This window comes from Cyrtonyx montezumae, unplaced genomic scaffold (genome assembly GCF_038088225.1).
Source record: "Cyrtonyx montezumae isolate F1298 unplaced genomic scaffold, pur_monq_1.0 scaffold_4, whole genome shotgun sequence".
Taxonomy (NCBI): domain Eukaryota; kingdom Metazoa; phylum Chordata; class Aves; order Galliformes; family Odontophoridae; genus Cyrtonyx; species Cyrtonyx montezumae.
In genome coordinates, this window is record NW_027072045.1 from 32,328,979 (window position 1) to 32,353,350 (window position 24,372).

At 39.6% G+C, this 24,372-nt stretch overlaps 1 protein-coding gene across 1 annotated transcript in view; it reads left to right on the plus strand.

Moving 5' to 3' along the window:
* The window catches only part of PCDH15 (protocadherin related 15), a 598,943-nt gene that overhangs the window by 413,863 nt on the left and 160,708 nt on the right, over window positions 1–24,372 (plus strand). The window contains exons 15-16 of the mRNA XM_065746677.1: window positions 1,753–1,865; window positions 16,285–16,491. Of these exons, the coding sequence (XP_065602749.1) occupies window positions 1,753–1,865; window positions 16,285–16,491 (320 nt within the window). The remainder of the gene's footprint in view (window positions 1–1,752; window positions 1,866–16,284; window positions 16,492–24,372) is intronic.

A 24,372-nucleotide genomic window follows, 5' to 3' on the forward strand; every position in this document is an offset into this window, starting at 1 on the left:
TCCTGCATCATCATTGTAGTTACAGCTGTAGTAAGCAGTTCACCTTTCTGGAAGCAGATTAGGCAACAGCATGGGCTAAGGCTTGCTCTGCTCTCTCAAGGTGCAAAGATTCTTGTGTGTGTGCAGAAGCAGTTCCTGGAAAACTTTCTTTCAAAATGTAAGGCTTTCTGGTCTTTGGAGTCTTCCTGTGGTAGACAGCATCTGGGCAGGCATCATTGGTTAGGATTTAGACATTCCAGCTGTGTTATGCCTGAATCTCTTCTTTTCTGATCATCCTACTTGCTCTCTTTTCCACCTTCAAGTGTTGTTTGTTGTTTTGTTTTGTTGTTTTTTTTTCCCATGGAATATTTCCTGTTATCCTTGTGCAATATTAGCTTCACTATCCGCACTGTAGATCACTTAGTGCTTCTTAAAGCCATCTCCATCCTCCCCTGTTTATCGGTTATCTTTCTAGGAACCTTAGTGCTTTTTTGGATCTTCTTTGGTTTTTGGTTTTCAGCATCAACACCTATGGTACACAGCCTTCTAAGATTGCAGTAATATGTTATCTGTCCCATGTTCTTAAAAAAAATCAGTTTTGTTAATTAGGAGTTGAAATTGAGAGGAATGGGAAAAAAAAAAGAGGACCTGGACCTAGAAACCCTACACTTATGTTGATGGTGTTAAAGAAAATTTGTTTGTTCTTGTTGTTCCTGCTACTATCCAGATGTATGATACGGATATATACAAAGAATTCACAGAATATCTGTGGGATGTGTATGCCTGTGTATACATATAACTCTATGAGATGGATGTAGGATTCTGTGATGTCTCCCTGTATATGATTCTATGATATATATATATACCCACACACGATATAGCAAATGAATATCATATGATGATGTGCAAATCAAATTATTGCACATGAGTTTGGACAGTGATCTGTCTCCTGGGGAAGCTACAGTCTTTCTAAAAGCAGTTTCTATTCATTCCACTTCAAAAGTGAACAATAAGAGCATCATTTATCAGAGAAGTGGTCTTTTTTATGTTGGATCTTATAGCCTGTTTTACAGAACTGGGGGTATGGTATGACAGTATTTGTCTTGCTCTTGGGGCTGCTTCAAGATGCAGTACCCGTGAAGCTCAGGGGGACTTACTGAGGCATTTGTACTACACTGTGGCTGCTGGAGCCGTGCTCTGTTGAGATAGAGTCTCTCAGATCTTCCCAGCTGGGAGTCAGGCCAGTTGAGGGAAAAGTTGGGCCATTAAACCCAAATGAAATGGGACATGGCACATGACTGCAGTAGGTGGACAAAGTTTGCTGATAGACCAGCAAGGTCTTAGAACATACCTTAGTCTTTTAGGAAAAATGTGCTGTAGGCTTTACTGTCAGGTAGACAAGAGACTGTTGCTCAACAGCATCTGATATTTTTATGGCTTCATGTACCTCTAGCAATTAATACTTCACTCTTGCTCTCTTTTTTTTTTTGTTTCTTCGAGAGATATGTGGCTAAAATCACCACAGCTCGATTCTTATGCCCTTCCATATGTCTGGCAGCCATTTGGCTTCAGCACAGTATGATAAGTAAAGAAGTGGTGATATTATTAAAGGCATAAAGCTTGCAGGGCTGTAAAGCTACGTGTACAAATTATGCCATGTTTTACCCTTATAGTAATAAGATTGGATTTTGTTCCTCTGGTGATTAATCGTTAAGCAATATATTTTACTCATATCTTTCAGATTTGTTCAAATCTTGGTGTTTTCTTTGTTAGGTACTCCCGAGGATTACCCACAGTATTTCCATATGAACCTCACAACAGCTGTACTCACTCTCCTGAAGCCAATAAACAGGGATTTGCACCAGAAGTTTGACTTGGTTATTAAGGTAATTTTGACTACTTTCTTAGTATCATACTCTTTTGAAAACTGCCTAGTGACAAAAAGAGAAAAAGAAGAGGATTCTGCTTTTCTTTCCTGGATTTTTTTTAAACTATCATCAATAGATGCCATCATAGGAGAGATGGCTGTGAAGCATTTTTGAGAAGGTTCTGTTAGAGGTAGAAAAGCCATGTTAGAGCTGTTGCGTTTAATTTTATGTCGACGCCATGTGAACAAAGTAAAAACCACTAGTATGTTGAATGCTATATGGGAACTGCTGAGTCTCAGCCTGAATTCCACTGAATGAGCACCTGAAGGAAAGATGTGGTCAGCCCTGGGAGCATAGGTGAAGGCGATTCACCTGTGCAACTGGAAGGGGTGGAGCCAGGCTGCACCCCTCTTAGCACCCATTTAAGTGCTGACTTCCACTGAGGAAGGATCTCTTGTCGTCCCTCCTTTTTGGAGTTTCTTCCCTACCAGCCTAGATCTTCAGAGGTGGGTGGGCATTAATTTTCCTTCGTTTTTGTAACACCTCCTTGTTTGTGCTGGTCTCTCTGCTTTTGCAACCCTTACAAATGCAGAAAACTTAATTTCTCTTAGAGCAAAGGTACAAGGTTTACTGCAGGGACTGAAAATTAATTCAGTAAAGATGTTTTCTAATGACAGCAAAGCAGAACTACTTTTGGTTCTTTTGAAGTCAGTTGCAAGTTGCCTTTGAAGCTGTTGTCTAACGACGCAGAAAGTTGTGTAGGTTTTGCTGTGTTTATTGGTAAGCACAGAAGCAAATAAGCAAGCAAGAATAAGGAATTGCAGTATTGTTTTTTAAATACTCAAGCAGACTATTGCTTTTTTTATTGTATTTTATGTAGAACGAAGAGTGGACTCTCCTAACTGCAGTGTGGTACCTCTGCATCTTGTAGGAATTGTTTCTTTCCTTGTCTCAGAGCATTTATTAAACACAAAAGAGCAGTTCTTTCCTGGGAAGATGGTAATAAATTCGTTAATGTACTCTTTATTAACGTACTTCCTGTATATTCAGAAGAACGTGTGTCATTATGGAGTGGCAGAAGAGAAGCAATAGTGCAATGTAGAGGCATTTTCAATAACTTTTTAATCCTTGAGTATTGCATTTGTGCATCCAAGCACAAAGCTTTACATGTGCTTAGAGTGAAATAATTTGCAATTTGAATATTCTGTATTCCATTTTTGTGCTATCTGCTGAGGAGTTCTGCTGTTGCTGGGACAGATGAGAAAACACAGGCGTGGAATTCTCAGTAAATACACATGAGTTATGCTTCTCTATGACTTGCTCAATGTGTGGAATGCTTAAAATATTCCCTCTGGAATTAGGGTTTTTCTTCTTCCAAAATAAGGAAAAAAAGTAAAAAAGATAAAGGCAATTAAGTCAATACATGGTTATAGAATTGTGAAGCAAGATGGAAGGAGTTTGGTGTGCTGATTTTATTTATTTATTACGTTAAAACTGCATAGCTGATAAATGTTTAAACAATTCTCAAATAGGAAGACAAGCTAAGCTAGACTTCTTAACAAGAAAAGCTGGTTTTCATCCTTCTAGCTATCTCCAGAAGGTGTTTTAAGTAAGGTAGAAAACCTTCTGGCTGTCCTAGGGAAATTCCTTTTACTCCTATTCCTTGCGCTGTCATGAGCACTTTTCCCTAATGTACACTCCTTGTGTTTTCCATTTGCATTTCCATGTGGCAACTGTAAGGCTGTCACAAGAAACAGGTGGATTTAGTGAGCTGAACCTGAAAGGGCTTTCCAGTGCTGCTAATACTTCAACAAAAAACAGATTGTATTGAGACCTCCTTACCTCAAAGTGCATAAGCCTGTAAATGCAGCCTTGCTTTAAGCATCTGCTGAGATTTGTAATAAAATAATAAACCAATTAAAAGTACATTTCCTCAGCACTGTTACTACAGCTGCTTTTTCTCCTGGAAGACAAAAAAAAAAAAATTGTAACAGGAAGTTATGTAGTCATCTTATTCCAAAGCAGAAATAATCTCACTTCTGCTTTTAACCTTATATTTGCTTGTAGGAGGGCATATAGCTGTTTAGAAAAGAATGCTCATATTTCTGGAAAGAACATGACCAGTGCTCTGTAGAGGTGAAACTACATGCTTGTTGTCACGAACTTGAAAAAGTTGGAGTGGGGGCTGACTTACATTGTTGCTGATTTTGACGCGTGTACGTCAGGAAACAGACAGAAAAGCTAAACAAGTTGATGCACTTTGTTCCTTTCTTATTTGAATATCAGTTATTTTTTCAGTCAGACCAAATCTAACCTGGTGGAGCATTAAAATCAACTTGCAAAGTGAGCGAGTGGCTGAAGACTAGCTGTGCTACACAGTTAATGAAATACTAATAAATAGAAATGATATGCTACAGAGGAATTTGCCACACCTAAAAGAGGTCATATTTTGAGAAGTGTTCATGGTGAGCTGTCACTTAGTTCCTAGGCACTTGTATGGCTTTCAGAGCAGGCTGATGAAGATAAATGGTGAGATTACAAGAACTATCAGACCAGCATAATGTGTTTTTACTAATTCATTAAAAACATAATGACTACTTGCAGAGCAAAAAGACAACCATGTATCATGGCATAACTGCATCAGTGGACAAGGGAAGAACCACTAATGTCATCTATCTGAGCTTCAGTAAGGCTTTGGACTCAGTACCCCACGATATCCTTTTCTCTGCATTGTGATGATTTAGATTTGATGGGTAGCTTGTTTTCTGGACAAGGAGCTGGCTGCAAGATCATACTCAGATAATGGTGCTCAATGTCCAGATGGTGATTGGTGATGAGTGTTGTCCCTCAGGGTCAGTACTGGGACCGGTGGTCTTAAATATCTTCATTAATGATATCAACAGTGGGATCAAGTGCACCTTCAGCAAGTTTGTGGGTGACACCAAGCTGTGTGGTGCTGTCAGCACACCCCAAGGATTTGTTCTCATCCAGAGAGACCTAGAAAGATTGAGCAGTGAGCCCAGGGAAACTTCATGAGGTCCAACAAATCCCAGTGCAAGGTCTTGTACTGTCATTGTGGCAACTGTATCCTGGGTTGCATCCGAAGCAGCATGGCTTTGGGTGGTTAGGAATTAAATTTATTTTATGAAAATTGATTTTCCATGTTTAGTGGCCCTGCAGATACTTGTATGTAAATGATTAGAAATAATGTAAGTATTATTACATGATGTGGAAAGAGAGAGGGATGCTTTGTTAATCACATCTGGGCACCTGGGTAGTGCAGTGATAATGTAGTTTGAGAGTAGGCTTTCCTGTGATGTGTACTGTTAGTTCTAAGACTGTTGTCTCATATTTGATTGTGTTCAAGTCACTGGGAAGCATTCATGTAAATAAAATCTCCAATTAGAATGTTTTAAAAAGGGAAGTGGGAAATCAGGATCCCAGCTTCGAGTAACATGTGTAGCATAACTCTAACAAGGCTTTTCTTTGGATGTGAGAGTTCTGTAGCTCATAGGGAGTAGGCTGTTATGAAGAGGAATTGCTTTATGTCACAGTCTCATGGGGCTTTTTTTTGATACTTTCTCAGCACAGTTGGTAGCAGAAGTACTCTTCAGCACTGTGCAGCAACTGTGCAGATTGTCTTGAAGAATATCCCTACCAAATGTTTTCCAGATCTTACATACCTGCCTCAAAAATACATTTTCCCCAGATGGCATTTCAGTCGGACTGTCATTAACCCCATGGAAGATAATGCCATAGAAACAATTCTGTAGTGAGATTGTGTTTCCTTGTTGTTTCAGCAGAAGCTGAAGGTCAGTGCAGGATGTCAGTGCTGAACAGACTTAGAAATTCCAACATTATGAAGAAATTGGCTCGGGGTCTTATTGTGCAAGCAGTGACGTTGAACTTTGCAACAGCTATATTTCCTCTGTGTGCTCTCCAGGCTTGAATCTCTGAATGGAGTGTGATTTCCAATTTTTAGAAGGCTTTCTTTCCTTTTTCCTCCCTGCTTGGCAGTGGCGTTTATATCAGCCGTGACGAAGAACAGGAGGTTTGTATAAGTTGTACTTGCTCAGGGTATGCATGTAGAGACTGATTCCCACTATCAGCCAGCCCAGATTCCATCTTAGTTGTGTGGGGAGGCTGTTGCAGGCCAGTACGTTGTGTGAGAAGGGCTGGACATTCAGCAGTGATCAAAGGATTAAGCAGAGAACACGTGCACTCTGAAAGCAGGAGGTGAAGTGCTACATTTTGTTTGATGCACTCATTAAACAAAGATTTACTCTGAAAATGAGTAAAGTTGAAAGTAGAGAGAGATGCTTAGAGGGATGCTTCTCCCACTAGGAACTGCAGAAGGCAAGGCAGTGATCAGTTTCAAAGATTTAAGTCACCAAGCACTGCACTGGGCTAGAACCTTTCTAAAGAATCTCTCAGGGTGAAATAGCAATGTTAATTTTGAAATTGAGCTATTACGCAACAGTAGAAATGTGGAGATAGGCAGGCATCCCTGGAGACTGACCATTGCAGCTCTGGTGCAAGGTAGATGGGGTTCAATAACTGCCAGGCTGGAGACGCTACAACCTCAGGGCAATTTGGCCCAATATTTGAGTCTCTTCTTCTTGGCTAAGTGCAGGAGTCTGTATTTCAGTTTTGCACAGAAGTGACCTCCAGATGTCTCAGCAGTGCTAAGCAGCTTGCTGGCAGCCCTTTTCTTAATGCAGCACAGCATTTCTGAGGGCAGTTCATCTGGTGGGACCCCCCCAGGTACTGTTCTCTGAAGCTTCTTTCTAGCTGGCTGTCACCTAACAAACATGTACTGCAGATGTGCCTCCCCAGGTGCAGGCTTTGGCATTTCCCTTTCTTTTTTTTTCTTACTTTTAATATGGCAAGGTTTCCATCTGCTCGTTTCTTCAGCTTGCCAAGGTACCTCTGTGGACTTTGTGTGAGAACAAATAAGTGGATAATAAAATGACTGATAAAATTGTGCATAGCTATAAATAGGGTGAAACAAGTCAGAGAAGACCCATCTTAGCCTTGTGCTCAAAGTGATGGAATCTCTCCTATTGTGGGAATGAGATATTGGTGCTGTAACTGATAACCAAGAGTGAAGGTTGGCTCAGCTATCTGAGGCTGCCAAGAAAAAGCAAATTGGCTATTAGAATTTTTTAGGAAAAATGGAGCACAGAACAAAAGATAATCACTGAAGCACTCTATACATCCAAGCAGTGTGTGTGTCTTGACCACAGTGTGCAGCTTTGATCTTTGTTCTGGACGAACTAAAGCAGTTTCAAATCAGGGGAGGAAGGAACGCAACAAAAACATGTGAAATATACTGTCACAATTCTGACAGTGGCGAGGAATCACTAGCTCATTTCTGCGATGCAAGAGCGAGGAGTTAAATGATACAAGCAGGTTGCAAACAGAAAACAGGAGGAGGTTATCTAATGCAGTTTGTCTGCAGAGTGCTTTGACAGGCAGCGGTGTGGGGCTGAAGGTTGGCATGGGCTTAAGGGGAGGCCAGGTGGGTTCCTGGAGGAACGACCCTAAAGAAATTCAGGGGCATTTCTATTTTGAAATAGGAGCTCCTTGCTTTTCTCTCTTGGCTTCTTTGGCTGCTGCTTGTAGCTGTGTTGTTGCGCTGCATGGGTTATTGATTTGGTCTAGTTTTGTTGTTCTTTTGATGTGCTTTTCTTAAGAATTTGAATAAAAGCACCAGAAGTAAACACAGTGGTAGCAGGCAGTGAGACAGCAAGCATCCATCGGGCCTCACTAGACTGCAATCAATGTGATTGAAGCCAAATCATGCACATGATGATTTAGTGATCTGAACTACATGTGTGGACTACCACAGGCAAAACTTTAAGAAGCAAATACAACAAAAAAACCCTCGTAATGTCTGTTATTGAAGAGGTCTCTAAAAAGTAAGCTAGATTTTAAAAAGTTTGTCTTCCTAAATATCAGTGACTTGGGCTGTTTTCTCTCAAGTTCCTCTCGAGTGCAAAGTGGAAAATAAAATATAGCCCACGTGACAAGCAGGATCTTCCAAAGATGTGTTGGCCTTGCTCTGGAACTGCTTTGATTCTGTCTCTTGAAATGCAGCTGAAGATACCCTCTTCTGCCATTCTCATACAACATTAGAGATGTATCAGCTATAATGGGAAACAGGGTGATTGCTCTGCTTCAAAATAGATCACGAGCTGAACAAATGAGAGTGCTTTTTGTACTCGCAGTGACAGATTAGAAAAAGAATGAAAGAAATGGTTTTTCATTAAAGAGTTGGTCAGTCCGCTTCCTGACAGTGATGAAATCTACGGAATCATTAGTTTGGCTGAACTGCTGTGCATCTCCTGTAGGCATTAAGTGCAATAACCGTATTTTAAATTGGCTTTTCAAAAGTTCACCCTTAACATGAACTCGGTATTCAATTACTTCTGGTGACTTATCACTGTAAAAGAAGTGTACCAAGTCCAAGTAATCTGGAAATTTCTGTTCTCTTTGAGGTGGCCTTTTCATGTCTTGCATGTAATACAGTGATGAGTTGTGGAAAAGAAAAGCTGAGTGCGTGGTTAGTTTTTGTGAATAGCAAAGGAGCAGGAAAATGCTTCTAAAAACCTTTCCAAGACATTAATATCATAATTGAGAAGCCCAAAGTTAGCACGTGCATACTGAAAATAGCCTTTATTTCCTATGTGTAGCAGCAACTCAGCATGGTGAGTGTGTTTACTTCTATTTAGAGCATTAAATAACAGATACACATTAGACAAGACCAGTGACTATGAGTTAAGATTGACCACAAATTATATGTCATTATAAACAGAGAAGCAGAAATATTAAAATCCATAAATGGTAAACTCTCTAATGTGTTTCATTAGCAGAAATAGCTGCACTTCCTCTCTGCTGTAAACAGGCTTTTCTTGGGCTGTTTTTTCAATTTCCATCCATCCATCACTTACAACTCAGTATACTGACTTTGTAGTTGGCGTTGTCTTTAAATTAAGGGAAGAAGAAAGTTTTATTTTGTGGGAAGATGGTCAGCTGGAAGTATTACTGTTCACTTAAAGCACTGTAGTCTGGCATTGAAGTCTGTTACCCTTGACACGTGAAATAAAAATGCGTATTTTGGGATTTTTTTAAGCATGCTGTCTAGACACATTATGTGCCAATATCATTTCACTGCCACATGACAAGCTTCACTGACAGTAAAGTCAAATTTCTTCTATGTTCTAAGGATACTTGGTGCAGCTTGTCCTTAAGCCAATTTTTAATCCCTCTCAGTAGCTCGTTCCTTATGCTGTACTTTCTGACCTTGTACGTTAATCCAGTGTGTGATATACAGTCCTTACCCTAAATCTAGATAAATTACGTCCCAAGGTTCACCTTTATTTCCCAATTCAGCCATGCTCTTTAAAAATACAAATTAAAATTAAGCTTTTCAGACCTGACCTTCTTTCTCTGAACCTGTACAGACTGCTCTTTCTTCAGTTATATTGGTTTAAATGCTTTATAACGTTTCCATCTTCTTCACAGCTGGAGGTCAACTTTTAAGTGTGAATGTCTGAAGTTCCAGGGCTCTTTCCTTTTTTTTGTGTTAAACAGAAATTGGCCTGCCCATGTTTCTCCAATACTACTCCTTTTTACAGTGGGCTCTCGTGTTTTCCAGAGGCTTTTCCTTCTTTTGCTGCATCTTGTGAAATGCTGGGGTGAACTCAGTATTGATTTCTAATAGCAAAGTCATCTTTCTTTTTTTTCATCTTTCTGAAAACCTGAGTTCAATTTTTAGGTATCCTCTTCACATAACCTCTGATTGTTTGCTTTTATGCGAACATTTAAATATATGGGGTGAAATGTCAAATTTTGGCATAGGACTGTATGAATGAAGGGGTAGATATTTTTCATGTTTAATCTCATTTGTAACCTAAGAAGTTGGATATTGGCATTGTGTGTCACTACTGCTGAATCAGAAAAAAAAAAAGACAATATTACTATATGGAGTTGCTAAGTAAACCATGAATTTTGCATGTTCTTTAAAAATCTGATAGAGAATAAAAATTCAACGGTTCAAACTAACCGTGGGTGGATCCATTAAATAAAACTTTCATCTCCTTGTGGATATTTCATGAATGGGAGCAAAAATGAGTCCAAATGCATCATTTTAAATTATTTGTGCATCTCCTATGCCAAGTCCTGCAGGAAAAAAAAATGCAATGGTTTGATCACAGTTTTGAAGAAGCAGTATCCAGAAGTTAACTTGTTTGGTGCAGATATAACAGGCATAGGCTGGAAAGGCATAAGGAAAACACTCCATCTAAATGTTTTTGTTGCATAAAAATATTGAATCATTCAAGGAATTTAAGAAGATTATGGTAGTAAAAGGCAAATGACTTGGAGACTTAAGTGTAAATAGAAAAGCGTTGTGGGAGGAAAAAAAATAAGACCGGTGGCTCTAGTTATAGCAAAGCTTTTCTTCATGGATGTGAATAAGCTGTTCTTAGAGAAAAGATTGCTCCTAAGAGTGGTAGGGCTGGTACCTGATGTCGGGTATTTGTTGACCCTAGCGTGACGGCAGTCAGAGCTGGCAAAGTGTAACAGAATTCTCATTTAAAGAATCCTTGTCTGGATTGGCTTATGCTCTCGTGAACCTTCTTGGGTGCTGAGCAACTGGCCAGAGCTGGGAGTGAACAGGCATGGCAGCACTTCATTGCCTCCATGCTACTCATGTCCTTGTAGGTAGGGTTTGAATGAGATGAGTTCTAGTGGGTTGGAAAAGGTGGCAGGCACCTTCTGGGAGGTCAAAGCTGTGAGTTAACACTGCTTGGAATTAACAGCTTTTACAATGTTGTTTTCTGCACTAAGTATTCTTGAAGTGTCCTACAGGGAATGAAATGCAGGAGTCAGATTCTGTAGATCCACAGAGAAGGAGGAATCCCAAGTTTAAGCAAAGGTGACACTGTGTTTTGCTTTATATCAGTTGCTTCTCTGAAGCAAATCAGTGCTGCTCTGCACTGCGGGAGGTGATGCTGTGACCTTATGTGGTTTAGAATAAAGCAGGTGGTTCTGTCTGACTCTGAACAATGCAGAAGCCTTGCTCAGCCCTCTGCATTCCTCAGCAGCTGTATTCCCCCCCAGTCTGCCCAGTCCTTCTCCAGTGGCAGCAAGCACAGGGAGCAGAGGAAGTGCAGCAGGAGCACCTGCAGTCTTGCCTTGGCATCTGTCCATCTGCAGGTTGTTCTTTTGCCAAAGGCAGTTTATCTCAACAAACAGGTCCCTGGTAGCTCAACAAGAGAGAGAACTGTGTTTTTTGTGTTCCAGTAGATTCAGGGATTCTATTGCATTGCTTTCATTTCCTCTTTCTTTCTACAAACTGCTTTGTCCACTGCTTTGAAAAAGTTAAGTTGATGTTGTTTCAGTATAAAACATGCATAACACAGAAAAATATATAATACTTAAAACATTTAGCTAATTATGTTTTATTTGAGAATTATTTAATACTTTTTGCATTACTTTGCCCTTCTTCTTTTCCTTTTATTTTCTTCCCCTATCAAGAGTAGAAGTTTCTGGAAGTCTAATTCTGTGTATCTCAGTGGTAGTGTGAAAATACCTGCTGCTCTCTTACAGTTAGGTTTCATGACTGTGAAAGTCTTAAGTCTTCATCTCAGCATGGATTGGTATGGACAAGGCTTCAGTATACATCTGTTCTTCTTTTCTCTATTAATATCTCCTTGTGATTGTATGTCTTGAATCTAAACCAACTTTACTGCAGAAATGCGAGTTCATTCATTCACGTAGTATTGATCTTTGGTTGGTTTAAAGGGCAAGTCGCTTTGTCAACAAAGCATGTTGTTTTTGGGGAAGAACACAGCTCTTCTGATGTTGTCTTAGTGGTCACCTCTACGTGGACCATCTGACATGTGGTCTGGCTGAAGAGAGAGAAGGATGGGAAAGATTTATTATTGGTGTTACTAACAGTGATACAAAATAAATAACCTTGAATCAGAATGCTTTGTGTCTTAAATATCAGTGGTTTTCTATTTAAATCTCATTCACAAAGTCTCTTCTTTGTGCTCCAGAGAAACTGTTAGGAAGAAAAATGCTCTATCTGTGACCAGCAAGCTGGGCGAGAGTGTTTTAATGAGAAAAACTGATTTCACCATCAGCACTGAGTGTTTTGAACTAATTGCTCAGTTTGGAGAAAAGAAGGCTGTGAGGAGACCTCATTGCAGCCTTCCAGTGTTTAAAAGGGGATTATAAAAAGGGGGGAAATCGATTTTTTACAGCAGTAGACAGTGATGGGACAAGAGGGAATGGTTTTAAGCTCAAGGAGGGAAGATTTAAATTGGATGACAGGGAGAAGCTCTTCACAGAGAGAGTGGTAAGGTGCTCGCACAGGCTGCCCATAGAGGCTGTGGATGCCCCATCCCTGGAGGTTCAAGGCCTTGTTGGATGGGGCCCTGGGCAACCTGGTCTAGTACTAAATCTGGAGGTTGGTGGCCCTGCCTGTGGCAGGGGGTTGGAATTTGATGATCCTTGGTGTCCCTTCCAACCTAAGCCATCCTATGAAATTGTGCTGTATATAAATCCTTTTTTTTGTGTTTAAGTTTTAATAAAATACAAGAGAACAGGAGATGCTGTGGAAATGTTTAATTTACAGCTGTCTTTTTATATGATTTTTGCAAAGTTATTGAGGATATATCAAAGATGTGTGGTCTTTTTCTAGCTAAGTGTTACTTCTGGGAATCTGTTTATGTAACATATGAAAACAAGTCAAGTTTCCATGTTTTTAGGAAAGTGTTTTTTTTAATCAACGGGGAAAAAAAGTGGTGATTAAAGAAAATGATTTCTTAATGCTGATTGAAAGTGAATATTTTAACTAGCATTTTCCTATCTTCCTTTTTAGTTCATTTGCTTTGTTGGACTACCTACCACTGCATGTAAAGTCCAAAAGGAAGTCCATTGGCTATTCATATTTTCCAGTGGCATAAAGCAGAGTGCCTCTGGAGGATGCCCTGTATGGAAACCATTCATTTGTTTTCACTTACAGAACTGAGCTAAATTTTTTCAAGAAGTTTTTTTTTCTTTCTACTCCTAAGAATGTGAGGGCTGATATTTTAACATCTAATTATGTACTGTAAGAATCAGAATATAGAGGTTTTTCTCTTTGGTGTTTATTTTCTTTGTTCAGAGCAGTTCCAATGTCAAGTTGGAATATTTCTAGTCTGTAAATCTAAATGGAAATGAGTCTTAATTTTGATCCCACAAGTAGGGGTGTTAGATCGGAAAAAGTGATTTGCAGAATTATTTAAGAACTACTAAGAATCAAAGAAAATACGCTGAGAGTTGAATAGCAATTCAGCACTTCTTTTTGTTGGAGAAGTTGGAAAGTGCCTTTGACTGTCGGCAGGATTAGCTCCCAGATTGTGCCCAGTCCTCACTGAGGAGGCCAGAGTTAATGGCTATGGACCAGTATGTACCTATTTAGTGAACAGAAAGAAAAGCACTGTCAAAGTTTAAGAACTTTAGAGTTGGAGTGCCTGCTGGGAAAGGAATCCTTTTTGTTGCAGTTATGGTCTAGGGCTGAGAATTCTAGGAGCCTGCATCTTTGTATTTGACCATACTTGATTCAGTGCCCTGTCTCTCACTCTGGATAGTAAATGTTGTGGTGATAGTATAGTAATCATCCTGCACAGGTACATCATTTCTCTTAAGCTAGGATGGAATGCTCACTTAGACTTTTAAGCAAGAAAATTGCTGTTGTGCCCTAAGCTGTTAAGAAGACTGGAACCCTCATTTGTGGGTTTTTTTTAGCATCTTTCTTAGTGGTTGTGAGGAACATACAGGTCTGTTTTAAAGACGCTTGCAGCAGCTATAATTTTTACTTTGAAGAGTCCTGTTTTTGTTGTTTGTTTGTTTTTATGAAGTAGGACAGAGCATTTAATGGTGTCCAGCTGTACTTCTCCTTATAAAAGAATCAAATCTGTATGTATTTGTTGCTCATATAGCAAACTCTAAGATTTTTCTCATGTTTTCGGTATGTTATGCATAACTTTTTCTTATTAGGGCATTTTTCAGATTTCGTTATTTACTGGTTCAGTTACCAGAGTACTTTCAAGGAATTTTGGTGACTGCAGTTTTTACATTTGAAGTTTATTTTCACTCAGGAGGACATGAACTCGAAAATGAATCTCAATTCTGTATGTTATTTTCAGCATGAGAATCTCTTAAACAATCTCTAATGATATCACCACTACTGCTATGTTAGATGTGAAATATAGGTTGGAAAAGACCTCCAAGATCATCCAGTCCAACCATCCATCTATCACCACTATTTTCCCACTAAACCATGTCCCTCAGTACATCATGAAAATGTTTCTTGAAATACATTGCTGTTTACTTCTACAGGACCAGGATTTCCTCACAGATGTTTGACTTCTGCTCTCTTGCATGAAATCTTGTGAAATTAGAAAGTTTTCAATTAATTGCTGTGAGGTTATTTTACTTTGAAGTTTATGAAAAGATAGACTTCCTCAGCTAATGCAAACCTCTCTAAGACTGATTGAGGTCAGCTCTGCTCTGGTCCTGCATTAGTGGACTTGTGTCTGTTGAACTGTTGTCCCATGGTGGGTTTTTTTGTTTTTGTTTTTGAATGTTACAGAATGATAAAGCTGGTTGGGGGTAAAAGAAATAATTAAAAAAAAGGTTTTTATATGGTAGTAATTATTTGAAGCAACTACAAATTTGACCACACTGTGTGTAATGACCCTGTATCCTAGAAGTACATATGAGGAGCTGTTTGTCACCTCCTGCATCCCGATTACTGAAATTTTGATGTACCAGTGAAGTAATTAACAGAACTTGCAATTTCTTCAATAGGGTTTTGTCTTGTTAGCCAAAATTAACCTTACTGGAAAGGATTTACTAACTTCAAATGCTGCTGCCTGGTTATGCAGGGACCCACTCACCAGATATCACCTTGGCAGTAAGAAAATAGTCAAATACAAGCAGAGAGGTTGGTGGTTGCTTTAAATCTCTGCCAGTCTCATTGTTACCCATCTCTGTCAAGAGGAAAATACATTCTTCCTAAGAACTGAGCGTTCTGAATGAGTTTCTTACAAATTACTGAGCAAAATAGCAATTTTGATATTTACACTTTATTTCACAATGTAGTGTTCATCATCAACAGTATTTTTTTCTCTAGTCACACTATTTCAACTATTATTTTTCTGTAAGCAAAGCAAAGCTCTGTATTGATTTAAAATTTGTTAGACCAAATAAAATGAAAGGAACAGAACTGTCTAAAGACGAAATAAAAGTTAAGTTGTTGCCAGAATAAAAACTGTGGGTTTGCAGAAGGAGGCCTCTAAGATGTTGGACGTAAGAAATGAGAATTTGAAAAGAAACAAGGAATCACCTTTTTTGAAATGGGCAAAATACCAGAATGAAAATACTGTCTCTGCAAAGAAGTATAATTAAGAATGGATTTGGTAATGTTCTGTCTGTTCAGAAATAATTAGCTCCTCAGAATTTTATTATACTACAGAATTTCCCACATCTACAAAAAGTTACAGCATTACTGCAGATGTTGGAATTAAAGCCATAGGAGTGTGAGACTGACAGCACTTTGCTGTTGTCTTTTTGTGGAATCGTGAGTAGTACTGTAATTAAAATGGGTTTGCCTTTTATAAATTATAAAAGAACAAATTACCTGTCTTCTGCCTTCCATGCTTGTTCACTTTAATTGATCGTAGGTGGTCACTAAAAAAAAGTAAAACTGTACATCTGCAGTGAATTAGCAATCTGGAAGAAGAAATTAGTGCTTTTGTATGTAGGAAGCTTGAAAATAAGAATAGATCAGGTAGAACTATCAATGACAACACTTGAGAGAGGGTGCGTGGCTTTTGGAAGGTGACAAGTAGTGATAGAAAGGAACAATCTTGCTTGACGTTTAAAACAGACAAAGATAAAATTAAAGTTCCACTTACCATTAAAACGATGGATGTGTGAGGGGGAGAGAGTGTTGTACCCAGGGATCCATAGCAAGTACTCTATGTCCACAGCTACTGTCATCATCTTCTGTCTTAAAACTCTCTTCTCTATCAAAGTTATGTTGTACAGTCAGCGTTTTCCAGTTTTCTTTCTTTCCAAGATTTTTTCCAAACTCTTGATACTGTGAAGAAAGATTGTGTGTGTGTATTGTATAGCTGCTGAATTTTATTTTAACTGTAGAGATTACTGTAACTGAAACTGTTCTTGTTCTTACAGCTAGGTAATTTGTCATTGGCATTTTATTTCCCAATGCAAAATTTCACCATAAGGTGACCTATATGATGTGTGACCGTGTTGTAATCCATAAAAGCAAGCCAACGCTGCTTAGTAACTGTTCGTAATTTTACTTGGCTGTCTGTGAGGCCCTTTGAGAGATGAGTTTTCTGTTCTTTTTTAGGCTGAACAAGACAATGGCCATCCTCTTCCTGCCTTTGCCAATTTGCATATTGAAGTCCTTGATGAGAACAATCAGAAGCCTTACTTTACAAAATCTACATATGAGGGCTTTATCCTTGAATCATCCCCAGTGGGAACAACCATCTCAGATAGCCGGAATCTGACTTCTCCATTACAAATCACAGTGTTGGACAACGATGTTGAGGAGGTATGTTTCTCTATATAGAGACTTCTAGTCTTACATAGAGACTTAAATATTCTTATTCCAGTGTTACTGGAGGTTTTTTTCATGTTTTTACTGGAAGAAAAATGTTAAAAATTTAAAAAATCTTCACTTTACTTTTAAATAGATTTATCTTCACCAATTGGATTTCAAAGTACTCATGAACTTTTTTTGCCTAGCTGTGCTTAATTGTGTTCTGTTAAAAATGGATGCTTAGTGTGAATGAGGAAATAAAAACACATTTTATGAGAAGGGTAGATCTACCGTGGTTTATGGGGAAATGGGAAAGGGAAACTCAGAATGGAAGGAGTTATTCTGTGGACAATTGAGAAGATGAGAAACAGGAAGAAAGGAGGCTCTCATCCTGTTGGACTTCAAGCACTCTGACAACTGCTGGCAAAGTAGCACAGCAAGTTATAGGTGTTTCAGGAGGCTCCTGATGTGACAATTGATGTGATGTGATTGAGGACAATTTCTGAGCAAGGTAACAGACAGCCTGACCAGGGTCTATGCAGTGCTGGACCTGTTGCTCACCAACACAAGTTAATTGATTGGTGATAGCAGGATTAGAGACTGCCTGGGCTGTAGTGACCGTGCAATGGTAGAGTTCACATTCTTGAGTGGTAGCAGACAGGCAAAGAGTAAAATCAGAAAGTTTCATTTTAGGAAAGTCAACCTCCAGATCTTTAGGGAGCTAGGCAGCTAGTCAACAAAATCCTCTGGGAATCTGTCCTCAAAGACAAGGGAATGGAGCAGAGCTGGCAGGTATTTAGAGAAGCTTTCCTTAATGCGCAAGAGCTCTTCATCCCCAGGTGAAGGAAGTCAGGAAAGGATGGCGAAGGACTGACATGGCAGAGCGAGGACCCTGCTGGTCAAACTGGAGAGCAAGAAAGAAATCCTACTAGGCTGTGTAGGGATGATGTCAGGAAGGTCAAGGCTCAACTGGAACTGAACTTGGCAAGGGATGCTAAGAGGAATATCGATGCCTTTTATAGGTGAATCATCTGGAAAATGAAAAGTTCACCCTTCCTAGTGAGCAATACAGTCTAGAAACAACAGGTGAAGAGAAGGCTGAGTACTCAGAGTTCTTTGCCTCAGTTGTCACTAGTGACTGCTTTACACACAATCCTTAAGCAGGTGGTTTTGAAGGTGGGAACTGGGGAAGCAGTGCCCCTCCCTGCTGAGAGTGAAGATGACATTTGTGATCGTGTGAGGAACCTGAACATCAAGTCTGTGGGTCTTAATGAGGAGTATCTTAGAACCCTCAGATAATTGACTGATGTAGTTGCCCTGCAAATCTTACTGATACTTGAAGTCATGGTGGTCAGGTGAAGTGTCTGGTGACTGGAAAAAAGCAGCATGGCACTTGTTTTTGGGAAGGCTAAAAAGGGTGATGCGGAGAACCACTGATCTGTTAGTCTTACCTCAGTGCCTGGGAAAATCCTGGAAGCTATGCTAAGACACGTGGAAGAGCAGGAAGTCCTTGCCGAAAAGGACTTGGGGGTACTAGTGAATGGGAAGCTGGACATGAGCCAGCAGTGTGCCCTCCCAGCCCAGGAAAGCCAATCATATCCTGGGCTGCATCAAAAGTGTGGTCAGCAGGTCAGGGAAGGTGATCCTGCCCCTCTGCTCTGAGCTTGTGAAGCCTCACCTGGAGTACTGCATCCAGACGTGGAGTCCTCAGTACAAAAGAGACATGGAGCTGCTGGAACATGTCCAGAGAAGGGCCACAAAAATGATCCAAGGGGTGGAACACCTCCTCTGTGAGGACAGGCTGAGAGAGCTGGGGCTGTGCAGCTTGGAGAAGAGAAGGCTGTGAGGTGACCCGATAATGGCCTTTCAGTATCTAAAGGGGAGCTATAGGAAAGAGTGGGACAGACTTTTTAGCAGGGTCTGTGGTGATAGGACTGTTTTGTCTTATCCATTCCTTCATGAAAATAATTGAACAACTATTCTAATTAAAAAGAGCTCATTGTCCTAGTTTAGACATATGAATTTATTTTGCATTTTTGTACTCTGGTGTTTGTCTTAGACTCTCTCCTGTTTCCTAGCAGATATTCTTATGCTCTCTAAGGGAATGGGGGAAGGACTTTCATCTTCATTAACCTCCAGAGCTTTTTCAGATTAGTAATCAGTGCTCTTTTTAAATGGTACTTTTCCTGGTGGTTGCAGATTTCTAACCACAAAATGTCAAAGGCAGATTTGATCATGTAAGGTTCTTTCTTGGTGTCATTATATGTTACATTATGTGAAACTGAAAACTCAGCATTTGATAGCTCAAAATCATCTTTATTGCAAATAGGTTTGACCACAGGGCTCTGTGTCTCCTGCTTGTTCCATGCCCACCACACTGCTGAAGAACCTTTTCCTGATGTCCATAGGTTTATGACAAGCAAGTTCATTTATATGACACAAAATGCAACACAGCCAAAAGTATCCCAGCTTGTGATATTTCTTTATTAATGAAAAAGGTTAATATTTCAGTTTTGCATGATAAATAACTTCCAGGGCTTTCTGGACTATGAAGTGATGTGGCACGAAGTGCTAATGCAGCCTCCTACTGTGTGATGGACAATTGGAACAATGTGCTAAAGGTATTGCATAATAAATGCTTGCTTCTGCTCTCTTGTGTTGATTCACTGCAAGAACGCTAGTCTATTAAAATATTTCAGGTGCAACTTGAACTTCAAATGAAATTTAAAGGGAGAAAGGTCATTCACTCAAGTGTTCAAGCGTTTGTGCTTCTTCATAGCATGGCAAAACTGGCATTCTCACAGTCTTCCATCACTAAGTAGCAGATATGCAGTTCCCAAACCCCTGTATCAACTTGTTTATATTACGGGCTTCTCTTATGCTGTTCTGCTACAGTTTCAGACATCTGCATTGTGCTGCTCTGGTGCCTTGACTCCACGTGGGAACAGGGCTGGGAAGGAAGTATCCATGTGGCAGGCTATATCCTGCTTGCCCTGCAGCAAGGAAATCTATTTTTGCTTCTGATTGTTCCCATGCTCATACTGGGACTGACCAGAACCATGTAAAAAAAAAAAAAAAAAATTGATACCACCCCTGGACCTTCCCAAAAGTGAGGACAAAGTCATGAAAATCCCTAGCCCTGCTGTGATTTGATACCATGTGCCATGGTAGGAGGGCTGCAAGAGCCTGTGACCCTCATCTTCTGCCCTTCTCCCTGCTGCTGGGTTGACTCCATACCCACAGGGTCACTTCTCTTAAGGAAGGATGAGGATCAGTGGCAGGGCTCAGTTCCCAAGCCTCACAAGGGGTGGGAGGAGTTGCTGTGTCTCAGCAGCCCAAACTGTAAATTAATGCACTTAGTAATATGGGTTGCTGATGAGAAGTTGATATAAATCATCTGCGTGCTTGTGCAAGTTATTTTCCAATAGTGGCACCAACTAAATATAATGTATTCAGTATTCTAACTGACAAAACAGTCGATTATATTTCTAATTAAAGTAACTCCCTGCCCTCAGATCAATCTGCGAAGAAAGCGGTCATCTTAACCGTGTATCTTGGGCAAATACAACTCAGATTCTAAATGTAAACCTCCTGGGAATTATAATGTGGTCTTGCTATAAGCCTTCCAAAAATTAATTTGTAAATGTGACGTTTCAAACAGACTTTTAACTGGAACAGTGCTGCCAAGTGCTGATATAATTAAGTAGTCTGTTTAAGTGGCATAAGTTAAATTAAGCTACGTGAGTACCTTAAGACCGAAGTAAACTGAAGGCGAGATGAGGAATTATAAACTGAATGGTCTGACTGATGTTTACAAAGGGCTTCTCAAGACGCTTCTTTTTGCATCCATAGGAAAATACTAATTTCTGATATTTCCTTTTAAAAGGTTGGGGAAAAACACTATACAGAAACTGCCTTACTGCCTTGTGTGATTGATCTTATAGAATGTCTTAGAAGCATGCACCAAAAATGAAATTACACTAAAAGACAGAATTTAATTTCAAAATCAAAGGAAACAGAGAGCATTCACATTTATTACTGCTACTTCACTGCCAAGGTACCACACACAACCACACACAGTGTCTTGATGAATATAATTCATCAATAATTAGGGGAGTAAGGTAATTTGTGCATCGCTCATTAAAACACGAAACAGTGGCATGTTTATAAAGTGTACCAGCATTCCTTCATAAAGCATCTGTGCAGTAACCCTGATGCTTCAGCAGATCCTGGTGCAGGGGAATGTGCCACACTTCCTCTGTTCCTCTTCTACCAGATCATTTTCTTGTCTTATCCTTCATTGACTATGAAGTTAAAGTCACAGAATTGTAGGGGTTGGAAGGGACCTCTAGAAATCATCCAGTCCAGCCCCCCTGCCAAAGCAGCTCCCTGGCTCAGGTTGTGTAGCTTGGTGTCCAGGCAGCTCTTGAACGCCTCCAGAGAAGGAGGCTCCACCACCTCTGTGTGCAGCTGTGACAGTGCTCCGTCACTGCACTGTGAAGAAGTTCCTGCTCACATTTGTGCAGAACTTCCGATGAATCAGTTGTGGCTGTTTCCTCTCATCCTGTCACCATACACTGCTGAGAAGAGTCCAGCCTTGTCCCTTTGCCTCCCACTCTGTAGATATCCTTAGTCAGACTAGGTAGGTGGTTGCTCAGCATCCATGCTTCTGGGAAACGTGGAAAATTCAAAGGAAAGATTACTCTGTACGAAGGTGTCTCCATACTAAACTGAAAGGGCAGAACAAAGAATGGGTGAATGGACGAATTTTAAATGTAACTTAAAATTCAGGTTATGGGTTTTCATGAATATATGCAGATAAGGAGGAACAATGGATTCCTACCACAAGCTGTCTTAAATAGTAAAGCGTTCTGCTCTGATTTTTGCCATATTGCTTGTATCTTACACTGTTGTTATTTGAACTTGTTTTGAAGCCAGTGTTTTCCATAGAGGAGCATTTTCAAAATACTGCCATCCCTGTGTGGCTCTTCTCTGACATTCTAACAGTCACATTACAAAATATTAATTCAGGAAATAGTCTCCTTGTATGTAACAGCCACTTAATACCACCATTAAAAAAATGAAAAGAGAAAAGAGTATTTCTTTTCCTTTTTTAGGCTTTTATAGACAGATTTTCTTTCCTTTCTGAATCCTTTTTTCCTCATTTATGAAGAAAAAAGAAATTCTTTACTTTTATGGTAGCATTTGATTTCTTTATTTGTGTAGTATAAATATCTAATGGCGCCTGCCTTCTGAAGCTATTCTTTCTGCCTTGAGTCCTCAAGGAATTAGTCTTTTGTATATCTGCCCTGTGTTAAAACAATGCTATGCTAATTAGTGGCAGCACTAAAGATGCTGACATTTGTTCCCTGCCCTCTCCCAGGACTGGCTCACCTGTATGAAGAACAGAAGATGATTTTACATAACTTCTGTCCTCTCTTCATTCAGGAAGGAGCATGGCCTTTAGAGCCTCAACTTGAAAAACATCTGAAAATCTAATCTTATAGTCACACTTGTGCCTCTCAACCCTTCCCATGCAGGAACCAGTGAGGTTTTGGAAGTTAATGAAAGAAATTGGAAATAAAGCATTACTTGGTATCTACTTTGATTTTCTCATTAGTCTTCTGCCATAATTTCCTCCCAAGTGGAGGTGGCATAAATGGTGGAGCCTTCTTTGCTATTGCTGGTTTAAATCTGTACAATCAAGTATTATTTAATGACCTCGCTTTGAAGAAACAAAAATAGTTAAGGAGGAAAAACAAAAGCTTTTACAATGTGCTCTGGACAAAATTGTCTTGGGCTGGCTTTTATCTTTGCCATTTACTTAGGATTTATACTCGTTCTTCTCCATGGATTCTGTTTGCCTGAACAGTTGTACAGCTGAAGATATCAGCCTCAAGTTGCACCGGGGAGATCCAGGTTGGACATTAAGAAAAAACTTCCTCTCTGAAAGGCACTGGAACAGGCTATCCAGGGAGGTGGTGAAGTCACTGTCCCTGGAGGTCTTCAAGAAGCGTTTAGACATTGTACTGAAGGACATGGTTTTGTGGGGAATATTGGTGATAGGTGGACAGTTGGACTGGATGATCATGGAGGTCTTTTACAATAATGGTGATTCAATGATCGTAAAAACTTCTTAGGAGGCTGTGCTTTAGTTGGTCTCTTGATATCTAGGAGTAAAGTTAAAGACGAGAGAGAAGCACTCCACATACTGTATCTAACTTTGTCTCAATACAAACTACTGTGAAGCTGGTGGATCAACCAGACCCTGCAGAACTCCTTGCGTATTTCCCTCTGAGGCTGGCATTTTTGTGTTTGTGAGCTCAGAGCTTTGAAGGGATTAGGCAGGGGTTAGCCTTGGCACAGTTGGTGTTTAGTAAAGCAAATTTGTTTTTTGCTTTCTAACACACAAATTCCTCCTATATTTTGGACTGTCCTTTCACAAATCTGAAAAGGGTGTTCCCTAATGACATAAAGTAGGAAAAATGCCGAAGTTGTGAAATGCTCCATAGAGCTGGGGCTTTTTCTGGCTCCCTAGAGAATCACAGAATTGTAGGAGTTGGAAGTGGCCTCTAGAGATCATCTAGTCCAACCCCCCTTCCAAAGCAGCTCCCTAGCCCAGGTTGCACAGGTAGGCATCCAGGCAGCTCTTGAATGTCTCCAGAGAAGGAAACTCCACCACCTCTCTGGGCAAAAAAGAAGTTAGAAGCCAAATACATTCCTTCAAATAAGTCCCTTGGAATGTTGAAACACATTGTCAGCTCATTCATTCTGGACAATATCAAGTAATTTTGCTTAGTAAACTGTAGAAATCTGATTTTTCTAGAAGGAACTGTGAGCTCTAATGAGTGGAAAAGAACATCAGAAAGGTACCGTTAACATCAGCACAGGTTTTCAGACTTTCTGTTTGTACTGCAGAGACTTTAAGCAGACAGATCTTAAACCTAGGCTTTGTTTATCAATAGTACATGGAAGCACTTTTAGCATCTCACTGTATTTTTGTCTGTAACCATTTTTTCCCAAATCATGCTGCTTTTATACGATGTTCATCATTGGCAGATTTATGTTTCTTTACTTGTGTGTTTATTTTAGGTATGTGTTTTTCCTTCGTAGCTTCCATCAAAGTGTAATTTATCACAGACAAATCAGTTCACATCAACCTGTAGTGTGGTTAGGAATCAGTGGTCAATCCAGGGCTTTCTGAAATAATAGTTTAAGAACCTAAAGCACGAGAAATTTTGTAGCCAGCATGAATGAGATGTTTCCCATAATTGTGTTCATTCATAGTATCTGCTAGGTGACATGTGCACAGTCATGCAGACTTTCTTTCAGCATGAAATGCGATAAAAATGTAGTAGTAAACCAATGCAAAGATTAAGGAAATAAATTGCTTTTTAAGTCCAATGTGCATGGAAACAATAAAAATGGGTATTGATTGCAGTAAAGTTGATTTAACTTAGACACTGGGATAACATTTTTAAGACAAAATAGCTAAGGAATAGGTTAGATGACTTTTGGTGGATATAGGATTTCCATTATTGGTTTTTCCCAAGAAAAAAGTAGGGGAAAAAATTCTGTTCATTAGTGTTCAAAAATGATGTGACAATCAAGAACTGTAACCAACCAGCCAACTAGGACTTTTGGAAATTTTGACTGATTTTATCCTGTCTACAAAGTGAACAATTATTGTCAGTCTCCTTCCATAATTTTGCATGGAAAAAAGAGATTACGCTTTGCATTGCTATTTGTAAAATGAATTTCAGTTTTACTGAAAGTTGGCTTAGTTACAGCAAAGCTTTGGGCAGTAGGAAACCATTGATTTGGAATGCTTTGATATTTCTTTCATGTAGCATTCAGCAACAGAGATGGTTTTACATTTAAATACTGTCATCT